Source organism: Macaca fascicularis, chromosome 17 (genome assembly GCF_037993035.2).
Source record: "Macaca fascicularis isolate 582-1 chromosome 17, T2T-MFA8v1.1".
Classification (NCBI taxonomy): domain Eukaryota; kingdom Metazoa; phylum Chordata; class Mammalia; order Primates; family Cercopithecidae; genus Macaca; species Macaca fascicularis.
This window is the reverse complement of record NC_088391.1, coordinates 100,813,215-100,827,712: the sequence shown is the minus strand read 5'-3', so window position 1 is coordinate 100,827,712 and position 14,498 is coordinate 100,813,215. Positions and strand designations below refer to the sequence as shown.

Here is a 14,498-nt window from a genome sequence, read left to right as displayed (position 1 = left end):
AATGCTATCCAGAAAATATCCATCATTCTCATTATTTATAGGCTGACTGCATTTTACCTGTAATGCAGTAGCCTCAATATTCAGGTTACTAGTTTTTATATTTAATTTTAATTAAATTTTGAATCCTAATAAAAAATACTTACCATAGAGTTCTTTTAGGCCATATCAAAGTGATTTCTCTCACTCTGCCCACAGCATGTGTTCACTGGCACTGAATATTTAATATTTTTATAGTAATATATTACTACAATGAAAATTTAAGGAAAAGACTTAATACTTTAAGGTCCACCAGGGAGTTTTAGGTCATTTGGGGGAAAAATGTATGGTCCCAGAGCTCCCTCTAGTGGCCAGCAGCTGCAGCCCACGGAGGCTCCTCACCTAAGACTTGATTCAGGCCACTGGCTTTTCCCCTGGTCGTGTCACCGGCTGGATCCACTGTCTGCCAGAGTTTGGGTTTTCTCCAGATCATTCGGTGTCTGAGTACTTCTTCAACATGGGGATGCTTGGCTGAGATCCCATGGGTGTGTCTGAGGTGCCAGGGCCCGCCGGGGAGGGTGTGAATGTGCCTGTTTCAGATTGAGGCAGCGCTCTCCAATGTGCTGAGGGGTGCCAGGGCCCTGGGGTGCTGCTGTGTGGGTCGCAGGTGCCTGGAGGTGGATGAAGGGTGGGTGTCTATGGACGCCCCGGCCAGGAGCTTGGCCCTTCACATGGGCATTTGAATGTGTTGTTGATGGAGCCCAGAGCCAGGAAAATAAAAGGGTTTCCAGTGAACGCACTGTGTGCTGGTGTGGTTTGATGGGAAAACAGAATTAAGCTATTGATGAAAGATGCGCTGCCTGAGCGCAGGTACACATGGAATCTGACTGGGCAGGTTCACAAGCCTTTGGAAAAAGATCATCATCATATTTTTCTCCCTCTCCAACGTGGAAATCTGACTGCTTTGGGGGACTGACTTAACATGGTTCTGCTTAACAATATTTGAAATGGAGTACTGCCTTGGAGAAGAGTTAATGAGAGCGTTTAGGACTGTTTTTTTCTGATAGAAGATAAGAAACAAACTATTGAAGATAATAGTTGCTTCTGGAGGCCTTTGCTGCTGCTCACAGCTTTGCTGTGGGCGTCCATGAGTGAGTCTCGACCTTCATCACGGACAAATGTCTGGAACTTTGCTAAGATGTAAGGACCTTTGGAAATTTTTAAGATTTTTTTTGGCTGCCAGTAATTCATCAGCGCTCAGTTCTCCTAGAATGTTTTTACTGGTTCGGGGACGTCAGATGGTTTGTTTGCTTTTGGATGGCTTTCGGGGAACTTTTAAATTGTTTATAAGAAGACCACACTGAGGGCTCCCTTGAGTTATTCTTGTGTGGAATGATAGTTCTTTAGAAAGCATTTTGTGAAGGACTCTTTTTAATTTTTTTTTCTTTCAAGCTGATGTGCAAAGTGGATTTTCATGGATCAGAAAATATCTATGGTTTTATTTCTTTGTGAATATGGATCTATCAGAAATATTCACCATGCATCTCCTTTGTAACCATCGCTTTCGAGCTTTGGATGACATATGACTTGAGTGTTCAGCTCTGTCAGTCAACTTCATAGTGAATGTTAAAATTCATATTAGAATACTTAAGCCTAGAATTGTGCCAGAATTCATCATGGGCTTAGATAATGTTTCGACATCAGGATTTGTCCACCAGAAATCTCTCCTTGAGCATGGACTCCTGGAGACAGTTCTGCGTTCAGTGCTGCAGCTGCAGGCAGGCATTTGCTGAACACAAGGTGGACCTTCTCCATCACATGGACCTTGTCGTGAGGGCTTCGGATTTTCCACTCAAGAATCCTGGGGCCAGAAGTCCAGTATAAAAGTTACAGTCCAGGCTTGGCCATATGGAAGAAGGCGTTTTCACTTCTAGTTTATCCCAGTCCTCAGACCCTAGCCACTGTTCTTTTGGCCAGGAGGCTCCAGCACTGAGTTCTCTGCCATTCTTCACACAAACTTGGTCATCTCCATCATTGGCAGCCTTGGGAGTACTCAGAACAAAGCTAATGATGGTCAGAAGGAGGACAGTGGAGGCCCATGAAATGAGGAACTTGCCCACACAACCCCACATGCTTTCGAAGAGGACGAGTCCAGACGTCTCCTAGAAATAGGACAGCTCTCATGGTATCTGAAGGTCATGGATTTTGAAAGATCAGAATTCAAAATTCAAAATTTTGATCTTTTCCTGGGCTAACGTAGTGTGATAGCAACTCTCGCAATGCCAGTCAGGGGCCGCGAGCCGTTCTGGTTTTCACTTTTGATACAGAATTCAATAAATTACAAAAGATATTAAACATTTTATTATAAAACAGGCTTTGTGTTAAACAGTTTTGCCCAACATAGGCCAGTGTAAGTTTTCCGAGCATGTTTAAGGATGGCTAGGCTAAGCTACAATGTTAGGTAGGTCGGGTGTATTAAATGTGTTTTTGACTTAAAAATATTTTCTATTGGGCTGGGTGCAGTAGCTCATGCCTGTAATTCCAGCACTTTAGGAGTACAAGGCGGGCAGATCACATGAGGTTAGGAGTTCAAGACCAGCCTGGCCAACATGGCGAAATCCCGTCTCTACTAAAAATACAAACATTAGTGGGGCATGGAGGCGCAGTACTGTAATAGAGCGACTGGGGAGGCTGAGGTTGCAGTGAGCCAAGATAGTACCACTGCAATCCAGCCTCAGTGACAGAGGGAGATCCTATATATAATATATATAATATATAATATATAGTATACATAATATATAGTATAACATATATATGTAACATATATTTTATATATATATTTTTTGAGACAGGATCTCAACTTACAGTGGTCTTATTGGGACGTACTGCATCATAAGCCGAGGTGCATCTGTATGCGCTGCTCAAGCTCTTGCGTATACCCACATAGTTGATGGAGGGCCACTGCACACATTTCCTGATACTGTCTCAAGCTAGATGTCTGGGCTGGAGGGAGAAATAAGAGTTTCGGGAAGAAGATACAGATTTGCAGTCACACTTTTTTATGTGTGATTGGTTTAATCTTTGCTGCTTTAATGTTAAATATTTAGATGCAAGAAATAACAGTAATGATAATGCTGCTAAGTGCAACAATCCACATTGTTAAATTTCATTCACATACTTCTAATGAACACATATACATCTTTAAAGAGTTCTGTTGTATGTCTCATAGAGCAAAGGAGAGTGCACACTCACGCCTTCCTCTTAGGGAAAGCAGACCCTCTAGGGGATCTCCTTGCATCCTGTCCCCCCTCGTACTGCGGTGGCAGTATTCCTGCCCTCATGTCAAGCCTCATGGCGTTGGGGGAGCTCCCAACGGGGCCTCGCCACTGAGTTTTCCATGACCCCGCGGCACCGACCGCAGCCTTCCCACCCCTTTCCCAGCGGAGGCCTCCAGGAAATGGTCCCGCAGATGTGTCTTCTGATGGTGGTTGGGCTCAAGGAGTTGGCCTTGTGGAATTTCTGAAAGAGTTCCTCAGTCACATGCTGACTGTGACCCATCCTTGACATCATTTCCCTTTCACTGGGTACTTGGTGAGCTCTGGCTTCGAATGTGAGGGCTTTGGTTCGCTGAATGATTTGCAGTCTTGCTCGTAAATGGAAATCTCGAGGCGCTAGATGACAGAAAGCAGCAGCAGAGCCAGCGTGGTCCCGAATGCAGCCTGCCCTGCGCCTCTCAGCCACTGCTGCGGACTCCGGCCAGTCTGTAATGGTGCCCAGAATGCTTAGACTGCAAAGGTGATGGGGGCCGTGTCCTGCCCGCTAACCTTTGACTACCTCTTAAAGTTTTTAAGACTCATGTGTGGAATCCTGCCTCATGCTGAGCGTCATGTAATGCAATTGGCTAGTTCAGCATCCCATGACATTGTATTGAATTCAAACACCATGAATGAATAAAACAATTTCATTGCCTGTGAAGAAGTTACAGGGTCGAGGTGGAGAAGGAATTGCAGTCTCCCTGGTGAGCATTGCTTGTTTCTCGTGATTGCACCCAGCGCATGGAGGCTGCCATACCCAGTACACTCAGTGCTTAGTACCAGACCCGGTATCTGCACTCAGTCCGTGCGTAGAGAAAGCCCCCGAGTGCTGGCAGCATCTCTGTGTGTGCTTCAGTCCATTGTGAAGATCCATGATCCTAATATTTCAGATTGGAAAAATCCATTAAAATTTTGATTTAAAGATACGGATTCCATGTCGGCCTCTGAAACAGACGTCACAGGGCCTTTGACAGTAAGAATTGTGATGACTGCTTATTCTAGGTATATTTTGTGTTCACGTCAGTTTTTGTTGTTGGTAATTGTATTTTCCTCCCACATTTAGAAGCTTCATGCTATTTCAACTTCAGCTGTCCTGGGTACTTGATTTGTATTTGAATTTCTGACTTAGCTATGACGGAAGCTTATTTGAGTATTTGATTTCCTGAATCGTGAACTTGTTTCTACAAGCCTTGGAAGAGGAAGGGAAAGAACTGGGTATTTATAAAATGACTTTCTCTCCACGCATTTTAAGGAGTTTTTAAAAGTATATGTTTGCTTTAGGTAATGCATTAAGCAAGAATTTTAAGTTGCTCCATGCATGAAACCCTATTTCATGCCTAATTTAGAATGCCTAATTTTGGTGCCAAGATTATTCTCCATGTTGTATTCTTTCATCTTTATAGACAATGGCACTTTGTTCTCCCTCCACAAATTCTGAATTTCATCATTTGAGGACACAGCAGTAATCATCTCCAGTTTTGGTATAGAATTTTCCTCTTTTGATCAGTGCCCTACATTGCACTGATGTTCAGCAATGAGAGCACAAGGCTCAGCTGCATGAAAACTTTCTGTGTAGTATTTTTCAAGTTTCTTGTTTGTTTCTTCCACTTTAAATAGTCATTGCTGTGACAGACCATGGTTGTGGTTTTCATTTTGGCCTGGCATGAAGTCTGTGGCCGCCATGGAGTTTGGGACCTTGCCCTGAGTACACCAGGGGAAACAGACGATCGAGGGCCCTGTTGCTCCCTGCCTCTAACTGCTCACATTCTGTCTAGAGCTCCAGTGGGACGCGGGTCACGGTGGCTGTGGTTGTAGCATTGCTAGTTGCAGCTGCAAAGTCTGGCTTGGACACTACTAGCTCCAATAACCTTTGCACAACATGTCCAGCTCTTCGCTCTTCTTATAATCCTGGTGGAAATGTGCTAAAAGCTCGGAGGAATAATTTGGCCCCGTACTGCATGCTGGTCGCCAGCTAACTGTATAGCTGTTTAAGTGCTTATCCTGTCTGCTCTGCTCTGGTTCCCATAATAACCTTGGACAGGGTACAGAGTGTTAGATTATTCGTGTGCACTTTTATCTGGACAAAAGATTAAGAACATTAAAAAAATATGTGGGGAATGGCAAGAACCATGTCCATGGAGGAGTCACTTCCTTCTTAGCTCCTTCATTTCAAAGCTCTGGGGATACACAGATTGCTTAAGCTTTCTGGTGACATTTGGGAAAGAATGTGTTCTTGCGGTAAAAGCAAGGTCTGGGAATTTGGGTTTCTGTGTTCTGTTCCCAGCAGCATGAGGGGTCACCCAGTGACATATGACAAGTTAGTTAAGCATCGGAATCTTAATTTCCCTATCTGTGAAATGGACATAAAAGGGTGGGTACCTTGGGCTAACATTAAGTTGGTGAATTGTTTGATGTTCTGCTGGGAACCGACTTGCTCTAGTGACCCAGAAAAAACAGGGACTGTGGTGGAGGCTGACCTCATTTCTATTTCTGGCTGTAGTGCTGACTCAGTGAGAAACTTGTAGAAATCAGTTAATCTGGCTCTGGTCCTCAGTGCATTCCATGGTTAAATTGAGAATTATAAAATCTTATCGTCGCTGGTCTCATGGCGATACTGCCAATATTAATTAAGTTCTAAAAATACTGCACCAAATGTATTAGAAAGCTTCTAATGGACATGCCCTTCTCATTTCCTTCCTGTCTGATACTGGGTGATTCGGGGCTACACAACTCCGGATTTATTTATTTATTTTAGCCGCTGTTTGGAGTTCAGTCCTATTCTGGTTTGACTAGGCTTTTCCTACATCCAAAAACCGGGTGCCCCAGATTGGTGACCTTGTACGCCATAACTCCTTACAGCAGGACTTTCTGCCGTTGTGTCCTGGGGCCATCACTGCAGGCTGTATTTAAGGAGCTCTTCATTTGAACAAGTCCTGGTCTGGGAATGTTTTTCTTTCCTCACTGTAACAGGCCCCGGGGAGAAGGAGCCAGCCTTCCCTGTCAAACCCTGGGCTCAGGGCCCTCGTGGGGTCTGTCTGCTCTTCTGGCCGGTTCCCTGGATGCTGCTGGCCTGAAGGGGCAGTGCCACACTATGAGTCTTGAGGTTCTTTAATCCACTTACTGTGTGATTCAGTTCTTTAGGGTTTGAAACAATCTCTCCCATATTTATCCACATACTGTGTCTAGACTCCTGACGTATCCTTTCAATGAAACACACAGCCCTGTGGAGGCGTGGCGGTTGAGTCCCAGGTTCATAACCTCCTCTCTGCATGTGTAAAAATGGAGCAGGCAGTTAATTCACCAGTAAGTGCCAGGACTGGCTGAGTGGTTTGGAAAGAAGGACGACTTTGGATGTTTATGTTATGTGACGTAGAGCTTGTCAGTTGATTTTTACTTTCAACGAATGCAACTTTGGGAAAGGCACTGAACACTAAGTAATCCTGCCTGTGATCTCCAAAGTGCCTGCCTTCTGTTTTTAAATCAGCTAACAGTCGTCACTGAATCTACCCAATTCGTATGGTAAGACTGCATTAAAGTGCACATCCTGTAAATGGGTTTTCTCAATTTCTTATCATGGTTATGGGTTTGTTGTTGTTGTTGTTGTTGTTTTGAGACAGAATCTGACTCTGTCTCCCTGACTGGAGTGCAGTGGCACGATCTTGGCTCACTGCAACCTCTGCCTCCCAGGTTCAAGTGATTTTCCAGCCTCAGTCTCCTGAGTAACTGAGATTACAGGCATGTGCCACTGCACCCAACTAATTTTTGCATTTTTTAGTAGAGACAGGGTTTTTCCATGTTGACCAGGCTGGTCTTGAACTCCTGACATCTGGTGATCCGCCTGCCTCGATCTCCCAAAGTGCTGGGATTACAGACATGAGCCACCGCACCCAGCCCAAAAAACACTCTTGAAAGACATTTCTCATTAAAGCGCACCATCACCCCATGATGGCCCAGGGCAGGCTCAGCGTCTTGCGTGAGGTTCACACCGTGGACTCTGCCCACCCTCACCTCCTAATGCTCTCTAAAGAGGAAGGCGTCTTGGAGGATCCATCACAAAATCTCAGCACTGAGACTGTTGCTAACAGGAGAGTTCCAATGATTGAGTGAAATCATAACCTGTTCAGTGAAAAATGCCTCACTATTTATTATTTTATTTACCCAAGAAATTATTTGGCATTTAGTATATAGAAAGGATAGTGCCAGGAATGAGATAGAAGTATTTTCTGTCCTCAAGAGTTTGAAACGCAGTAGGGCGAAGCCGCCTGAAGTAGTCGTTGCTGTCTGTTTCCAGACACTCACTGTGGACTTGCGCAAGGCTGGGTGATACTTAGATTTATTAAGGGAAGTGGCTCGTAGGATTATGGAGGCTGAGGAGTTCCATGATCTGCCATCTGCAAGCTTGGCAACTCGGGGACTCCTGAAGTGTGACTGGGTCCAAGGCCAGCGGCTGGAGAGCCCAAGGGGTTAGTGGTACAAGTCCCTGAATCTGAAGGCCGGAGAACCCAGAGTTCTGATGTCTGAGGGCTGGAGAAGATGGGTGTCCCAGCTCCGGAAGGGAGAGAATTGGCCTCTCTTCTGGCTTTTTGTTCTATCCGGGACTCAGCTAACAATGGCACCTGCCCACCTTGGGTGAGGGCACATCTTCCTTACTGTCCATGGATTCAAATGCCAATCTCTTCCAGAAACACACCCTCAAAAACACACCCGGAAGTCATGCTTTACCAGCTATCTGGGTATCCTGTGACCCAGTCAACTTGGCACTTAAAATTAGACATCACAGAGCAGGCGTGGTAGCCCATGCCTGTAATCCCAGCACTTTTGGAGGTTGAGGAGGGTGGATCACCTGACATCAGAAGTTTGAGACCAGCCTGGCCAACATGGTGAAACCCCGCCTCTGCTAAAAATACAAAAATTAGCCGGCGTGGTGGCACGCACCTGTAATCCCAGCTACCCAGGAGGCTGAGGCAGGAGAATCCCTTGAACTCGGGCAGTGGACGTTGCAGTGAGCAGAGATCATGCCACTGCATTCCGGCCTTGGCAACGAGTGAGACTACATCTCAAAAAAAAAAAAAAAAAAAAAGCCATCACAGTTGATCTGCGATTCCTTCCTCTGTTTCTTTACTGCTGCCTTTTGCCTGACTTATGTTCCTCTTCTATAGGGCGAAAGAGGCCTCCCAGGGTTACAAGGTGTCATTGGGTTTCCTGGAATGCAAGGACCTGAGGGGCCGCAGGGACCACCAGGACAAAAGGTAACTGCGGCTGTGGGATTGGGGGTGGGTGGATGTAAGATTGCCTGCATTCTTGAGATAACGGTGATCAATGACAATGGCATTTCTATTCTGTTCCAGGGTGATACTGGAGAACCAGGACTACCTGGAACAAAAGGGACAAGAGTGAGTACAGTTGCCACTCACAATCGATGATTCCACCCGTGGGACAGGCCCGCTCCCAGAGTCGGGCACCTTTCCCCTCCTTTCTCCGAGCCCTCATCCTCCGTCTCCTCTCCCAGCTCACACAGCACGGGCAGGCAGGTGCGAGGCAGGCAGTGAGCAGCAGCCCATGACTCCCTGAGCCCCAGGCCTTCCCACGGGGCCTGTGCACAGGCTGAGCTCCTTAGTCCTTGGTTCTGCAAACTTGTTTTCCCCCGTTTGTTCTTCTTCAGGAATCTCTTCTGGGCATATTTTAATTTGGGGGAAGGTGTGATTGGTGATGCGTCCACAGTCATTAGACAGAGATGACTTCGTTTCATGGAAAAGTCGTGGTATTTTCAGAGCCAGCCTTGCTCTTCCTCCTCTCTGCCTCTTGGTAAAGGTGAAATGGGAGCAGAGTTATTTTGTGCATGGGCAGCCTTATGTTTGAAGGGATCAGCAGTCAGCTTTTTAAAAACTGATTTTTTTATTTTTTTATTTCAATAGTTTTTTTTTTTTTGGTACAGGTGGTTTTTGGTTGCAGGATAAGTTCTTTCGTGGTGATTTCTGAGGTTTTAGTGCACGTGTCATCCAAGCAGTGTACACTCTACCTGTTACATAGTTTTTTATCCCTCACCCCCTTCCAGCCTTCCCCTCACCGGAGTCCGGAAGTCCATTGTATTACTCTTATGCCTTTACATCCTCATAGCTTAGCTGCCACTTATAAGTGAGAACATACGGTGTTTGGTTTCCCATTCTGGGTTACTTCACTTAGAATAATGGCCTCTAGCTCCATTCAAGTTGCTGCGAAAGGCGTCATTTTGTTCCTTGTTGTGGCTGAGTAGTATTCCTTGGTACATGGATTCTACCTTTTCACTATCCACTCATTGGTTGGTAGGTACTTAGGCTGGTTCCACATCTTTGCAGTTGCGAATGGCGGTAGTGTGCTTTGGGTGTAGCATTGCTCCGTAAGCCTGGGCGATCTGCCCTGGCCTGTGCCCTCCACTGCCTCTTGTGCAGAGTGCACTGTCTGCTTTGTGTGTGTGTGTTCCAGACACCAAAAATGAGGGCACAACTCCGTTAACCAGGTGGATGCAGTAGGAGGAAGCGAGGCTTCCGGCTTTCCACTGACATGCTTTTCCTTCCACCCTCACAGGGACCCCCGGGAGCATCTGGCTACCCTGGAAACCCGGGACTTCCCGTACGTATAGAAAATGCACTCTACTTCTTTTAGGAAATATTTTTCCGTCAGGTGATTTTCTATTTGGGTTACATTTTCACTTTCTTAATTGCAGGGTATTCCTGGCCAAGATGGCCCACCAGGGCCCCCAGGTATTCCAGGATGCAATGGCACAAAGGTAAATCCAGAACCGAGACCCTCCTCTTCGTGTGTGTTTATGTAATTTTGCATATTAAGGAGTCAGGTAGTGTGACTCTGTTAATAGAGTTTTATTTGCCACAATTGGAAAGTTACTTGTCTTAAAATTTGCTTTATTTGGTAAGGAAATACAGTTTTCCCATATTTAGTATACCAGAAAGATGTAATTGTTCCTTTCTTTTTTGTAGACTTTTATCCTAAAATTTCATTTAAGCATGAAAGTTATTACCGGTAATCATTTACTACATCGTGTAAGAAAATGCCATTATGGACCTTTGTCCCTATTAATGATACTATCAAGTCTATTTCTTCTTTCATAAAGTGGTACCCAGTAGCAGAGCTTGTGATAAACTGTTTTTAGGAAATGATTTTAACCAGCAAGTGAAGGGTAGGGCAGAGTAACTCCTGCGGTGTCAGGGCTGATGTGTCTGCCGCACGCAGTGTGTATGAATGATTCTCTGCTGTCTCCCCAGGGAGAGAGAGGGCCACTCGGGCCTCCTGGCTTGCCTGGTTTCGCTGGAAATCCCGTGAGTAGAGGTTATTTAGGACGGAACCTCTTTCTTTTAGTTACAACTTCTCTCTTCTCATTCCATTTCCTTTTCTTTCTTTCTTTGCTTATGTTTTAATAACTTATATTTTACATATAATATTATATAATAACAATTTTAATGCTAATGATATTTTGAGAAAAACAAAACTAACACCAAAACTTTCTTTTTTAGGGACCACCAGGGTTACCAGGAATGAAGGTACATTTTATTTTGTTTTGCTTTATTGGATTCATTACAGGGAATCTGTTTAAAACAAGTGCCATTTTCTTTAAACCACTTTGGCTGATCGATTGCTTCTGAACACATTTCCCTAAACTCTGTTACATTAAAAGACTGTATAAGTAATACACAGACTCAGATTTTAGACTCTAATGTTCAGACACTTGAGTGTCTTAATGGGGAGTAAGCAGTGGAAAGAGGCCTGGTGTGGTGGCGAAGGCTCTCTTCGCCCAAACGAGGGAGGGCAGATGGGAGAATGGAGCTCCCTGGGTGCCTCTCAGACTTGCCAGGAGGGAACCTGTGACAGCTTTTCCCAGGCGGGATGTTGCTGTCTTGGGGCTCGGCTGCTGGCATCAGCCCGACCTCCAAATGTGCAGTCCTGTAGTGTGTGGGCTGTGCTTGGGCACAGGGTGGGGACCTCGGGTATCTGGGTGTTGGGAGCAGTCCCGTCCAAGGGAGGCTTGTAGGTCTCAGCAGCTGCAGTAGAGATAACCGCTCACCTGGATGAGGCTGAGAGTCCCTGTGCGCCTGTGATTCAGAACACATAGGAAACAGATCCTCGTAATAGCCCTGTGTGTTAGCGTGCTCCAGAGACACAGAACCAGTAGCCTATGTGTGTGTGTAGCCAGAGACAGGAGAAACGGCCTCTAAAGCATTGGTACTCATGACTGTGGCCGGCAAGCTCAAAACCTGCGGGCTGAGTGGGCAGGCTGGACACCAGGGAAGGGGTGGAGCTGTAGCCTTGAGTCCGAAGGCGGTGTGTGGGCAGAATTCCTTCTTCCTCCAGGGACGTCGGTCTTTTATCCTGTAAGGCCTTCAACTGATGGGATGAGGCCCACCAGCATTATGGAGGGCCATTTGCCTTATTCAGAGTCTACTGATTTAAGTGTCCATCTCATTTTAAAAATCCCTTCACAGAAACATCTGGACTGGTGTTTAACCCAATAATGTGGCCTGGCCAAGTTGACAGATAAAATTTACCATTACACCCTGCTCTTATAAAAGTATTCATCCTGAGCCTTTTCTCAAAAGAGAATTCTTGTTTTGTGAGAAGAGCCTGGGGTCACACAGTAGTCTTTTAACTAGAGACAGGGGGCCCTTGTCTAGAGTGGGGGATGGTCCTGTGCAGAGCGTTGCGGACCCCTTTGTTTAGCCGTCTCTACATTCAGTCCTGGCTGCGGCTGAGTCGACCATGCAGTGGTTGAAGCTGGTCATCAGGATGGCAATCATGATGGGAGGGATGCCAGGCTGTTGATTTCCAGTGTAGACGGGGTCTAAATCCCAGACTTAGGCTAGTCCTGTAACAGTAATATGTGCCAACTACTCAATGAGTTTTCAGTTTCTTTACGTGAATGTCAATATTTACAACTTTCTGTTTTCTTTGTTCATCCTCTAGGGTGATCCAGGTGAGATACTTGGCCATGTGCCTGGGATGCTGTTGAAAGGTGAAAGAGGATTTCCCGGACTCCCAGGGAATCCAGTAAGCATTTGCTGCATCATTATGAACATGTGCCACCTCACCCTCCCAGTTTGCATCTGAACTCATTTCTTTCTCATGCATTCTAGGGCCCACCAGGACTGCCAGGGCTTCAAGGTCCTGTTGGGCCTCCAGGATTTACCGGACCACCAGTAAGTTTTGGGGGCTGTCTCTCCAAGACAGTCATTTAAAGAACAACTATATTGAGGTGTGAAAATAAATAATAATTTAGTAAAAACTTTATACAGTTGTGGTCACTCTGAATATGGACATGGCAGGATCAGCTTCCCTCTTATTAAACGTTTGGCTGGCAGCCTGGTACCCGTGTACCCAGAACTGTGGGAAAGGGGTGATGATAGCACCATAAACTGATATCCTGAAACAAATAATGCAGTCATGGTTGTGGCGGCTGGCTGGGTACCACTGATAGTCACAGCCTGTGGGAGTGAGTTCAAAGATGGACAGGCAGGCTCTGCCCCGGGTGACTTCACCGTGGAGCAGGGGAGACGGATTGGCATTGATATGGTCACACCTGAGGGTCCTGCACCTGCTAGGAGTCGGGAGGGAGGGGAAGCCCAGGAAAAATATTCCACAAATAAATTATCATGTTGACCAGAGAATCTTAAGATAACATCAGCCTAAAGAAGGTCTTAAAGCTCCCTATAGTTGTGAATGCTATTTAATTAAAATGCTCTCTCTCCCAGGGTCCCCCAGGTCCTCCCGGCCCTCCAGGTGAAAAGGTAAAGTTTTTTTTCATTTTTTGTTCTTTGGCGTTAGTATAAGGCTATCATGAAATTGCTATAGCTCATTCTTTCTCATTCTTTCAGTCTGTAAAAAAATGCTGGAAAATTAAGACTATCTTTATCTAACTATACCTTTAAGTATCTATCATTTATTATCTACTGATTATCTATCAATATATTGATCTTTTCTTTCATTTGTCCCTTAGTCAATACTTTGGAATCACCGATATTTCCCTTAGTTTTCTAACGCAAGAGTTTAAAAACTGTAAATTTTTAAAAATGTCTTTAGAATTTTTGGTCAGTCATACTTTAAAAACTTTTTTCATAGACATTGAATACAGCATGATCGTTACTTTCTGGAAAATTTTATGAGAGTTGTGGGACAAAGCTATTGCCTGAAATCTACCATCTTATGCGTTTTGTGTGAGGTTTGTAGAATGACTTTGAACAAAGTAGACAAATCTAATAATGAGAGCCTAATTTTTAATCCACAGGGACAAATGGGCTTAAGTTTTCAAGGACCCAAAGGTGACAAGGTGAGTGCACATTGCTGTGGAGTGCTTTCATGTTGAAAACCACAGTTCTCACCTGACAGTTACCCACCTTTGGATCGACGTTTGGACTTATAAGTGTAGTTACTCTTCTCTGCATGTTCTTGCATTTGGTAGTGTTTTCCTTAAAATGACAGCATGATTGAATTTATTCTAGCTTATTCAATACTCTAGAATTTATGGAAGTGCTCCGTGATCTGACAAGCAGAGAACAACGGGCTAACTCCAATTATCTGTACAGAGAGTTCAATCAAACTCTTCTTCGTCAGTGATGAGGTCAGACCTAGGATTTTAAGAGTCAAATTTAGGACTTGACCATTAGATGCATAACCGTGTAAGCCCTGCAGAGTGGAAGTCCCCCACCAGGAAATTAGGACTAGCATGGTTGGCAGTGGCCCCTCACCACCGGCCTCTATTCTCAGAGGTGGACGCGTCCAGGGCCAAGTGGGTGTGAGGGGAGATGCAGTGTGGAGCTGGGAGGGCGCAGACCACAGCAGGTGGCTTCATCCTGCAGAGAGGAGGCAAGTGGTGGGTCCCTGATCCTCTCCAAGAGTTTCCCTGGATCAGACCAATGAAGCAGGCACTGACTGAGAAGGGATGCCTGCCATTGCGGTAGCCAGCCTGTGGAAGGCCAGATTTTCCTGACATCCAAGCTGGTGGAGGCAGTTACAACCACAGCGCCCAATGCAGTGGGGCCTGGATGAATCTGGATGTGCAGGTGGCCTCTGCTTGCCACCCTAGATTTTGGCCCAGTCTTTTCATAAACTTTGCAATATAGTGATGCTGAAGTGTATGTGGTTGTAATTTTCAGGTGTACCCAGCAGTTAGGATGCCTGAGGAAGGAGACTCTTGATGGTTGTCTCATTTTGGAGCTACCTAAA

At 45.4% G+C, this 14,498-nt stretch overlaps 1 protein-coding gene across 1 annotated transcript in view; it reads left to right on the top strand.

Annotated features, from left to right (window-relative positions):
* The window catches only part of COL4A1 (collagen type IV alpha 1 chain), a 152,585-nt gene that overhangs the window by 80,497 nt on the left and 57,590 nt on the right, over positions 1-14,498 (top strand). The window contains exons 3-12 of the mRNA XM_045377065.3: positions 8,450-8,539; positions 8,639-8,683; positions 9,855-9,899; positions 9,994-10,056; positions 10,550-10,603; positions 10,799-10,825; positions 12,243-12,326; positions 12,413-12,475; positions 13,028-13,063; positions 13,561-13,602. Coding sequence (XP_045233000.2) covers positions 8,450-8,539; positions 8,639-8,683; positions 9,855-9,899; positions 9,994-10,056; positions 10,550-10,603; positions 10,799-10,825; positions 12,243-12,326; positions 12,413-12,475; positions 13,028-13,063; positions 13,561-13,602 — 549 coding nt within the window. The remainder of the gene's footprint in view (positions 1-8,449; positions 8,540-8,638; positions 8,684-9,854; positions 9,900-9,993; positions 10,057-10,549; positions 10,604-10,798; positions 10,826-12,242; positions 12,327-12,412; positions 12,476-13,027; positions 13,064-13,560; positions 13,603-14,498) is intronic.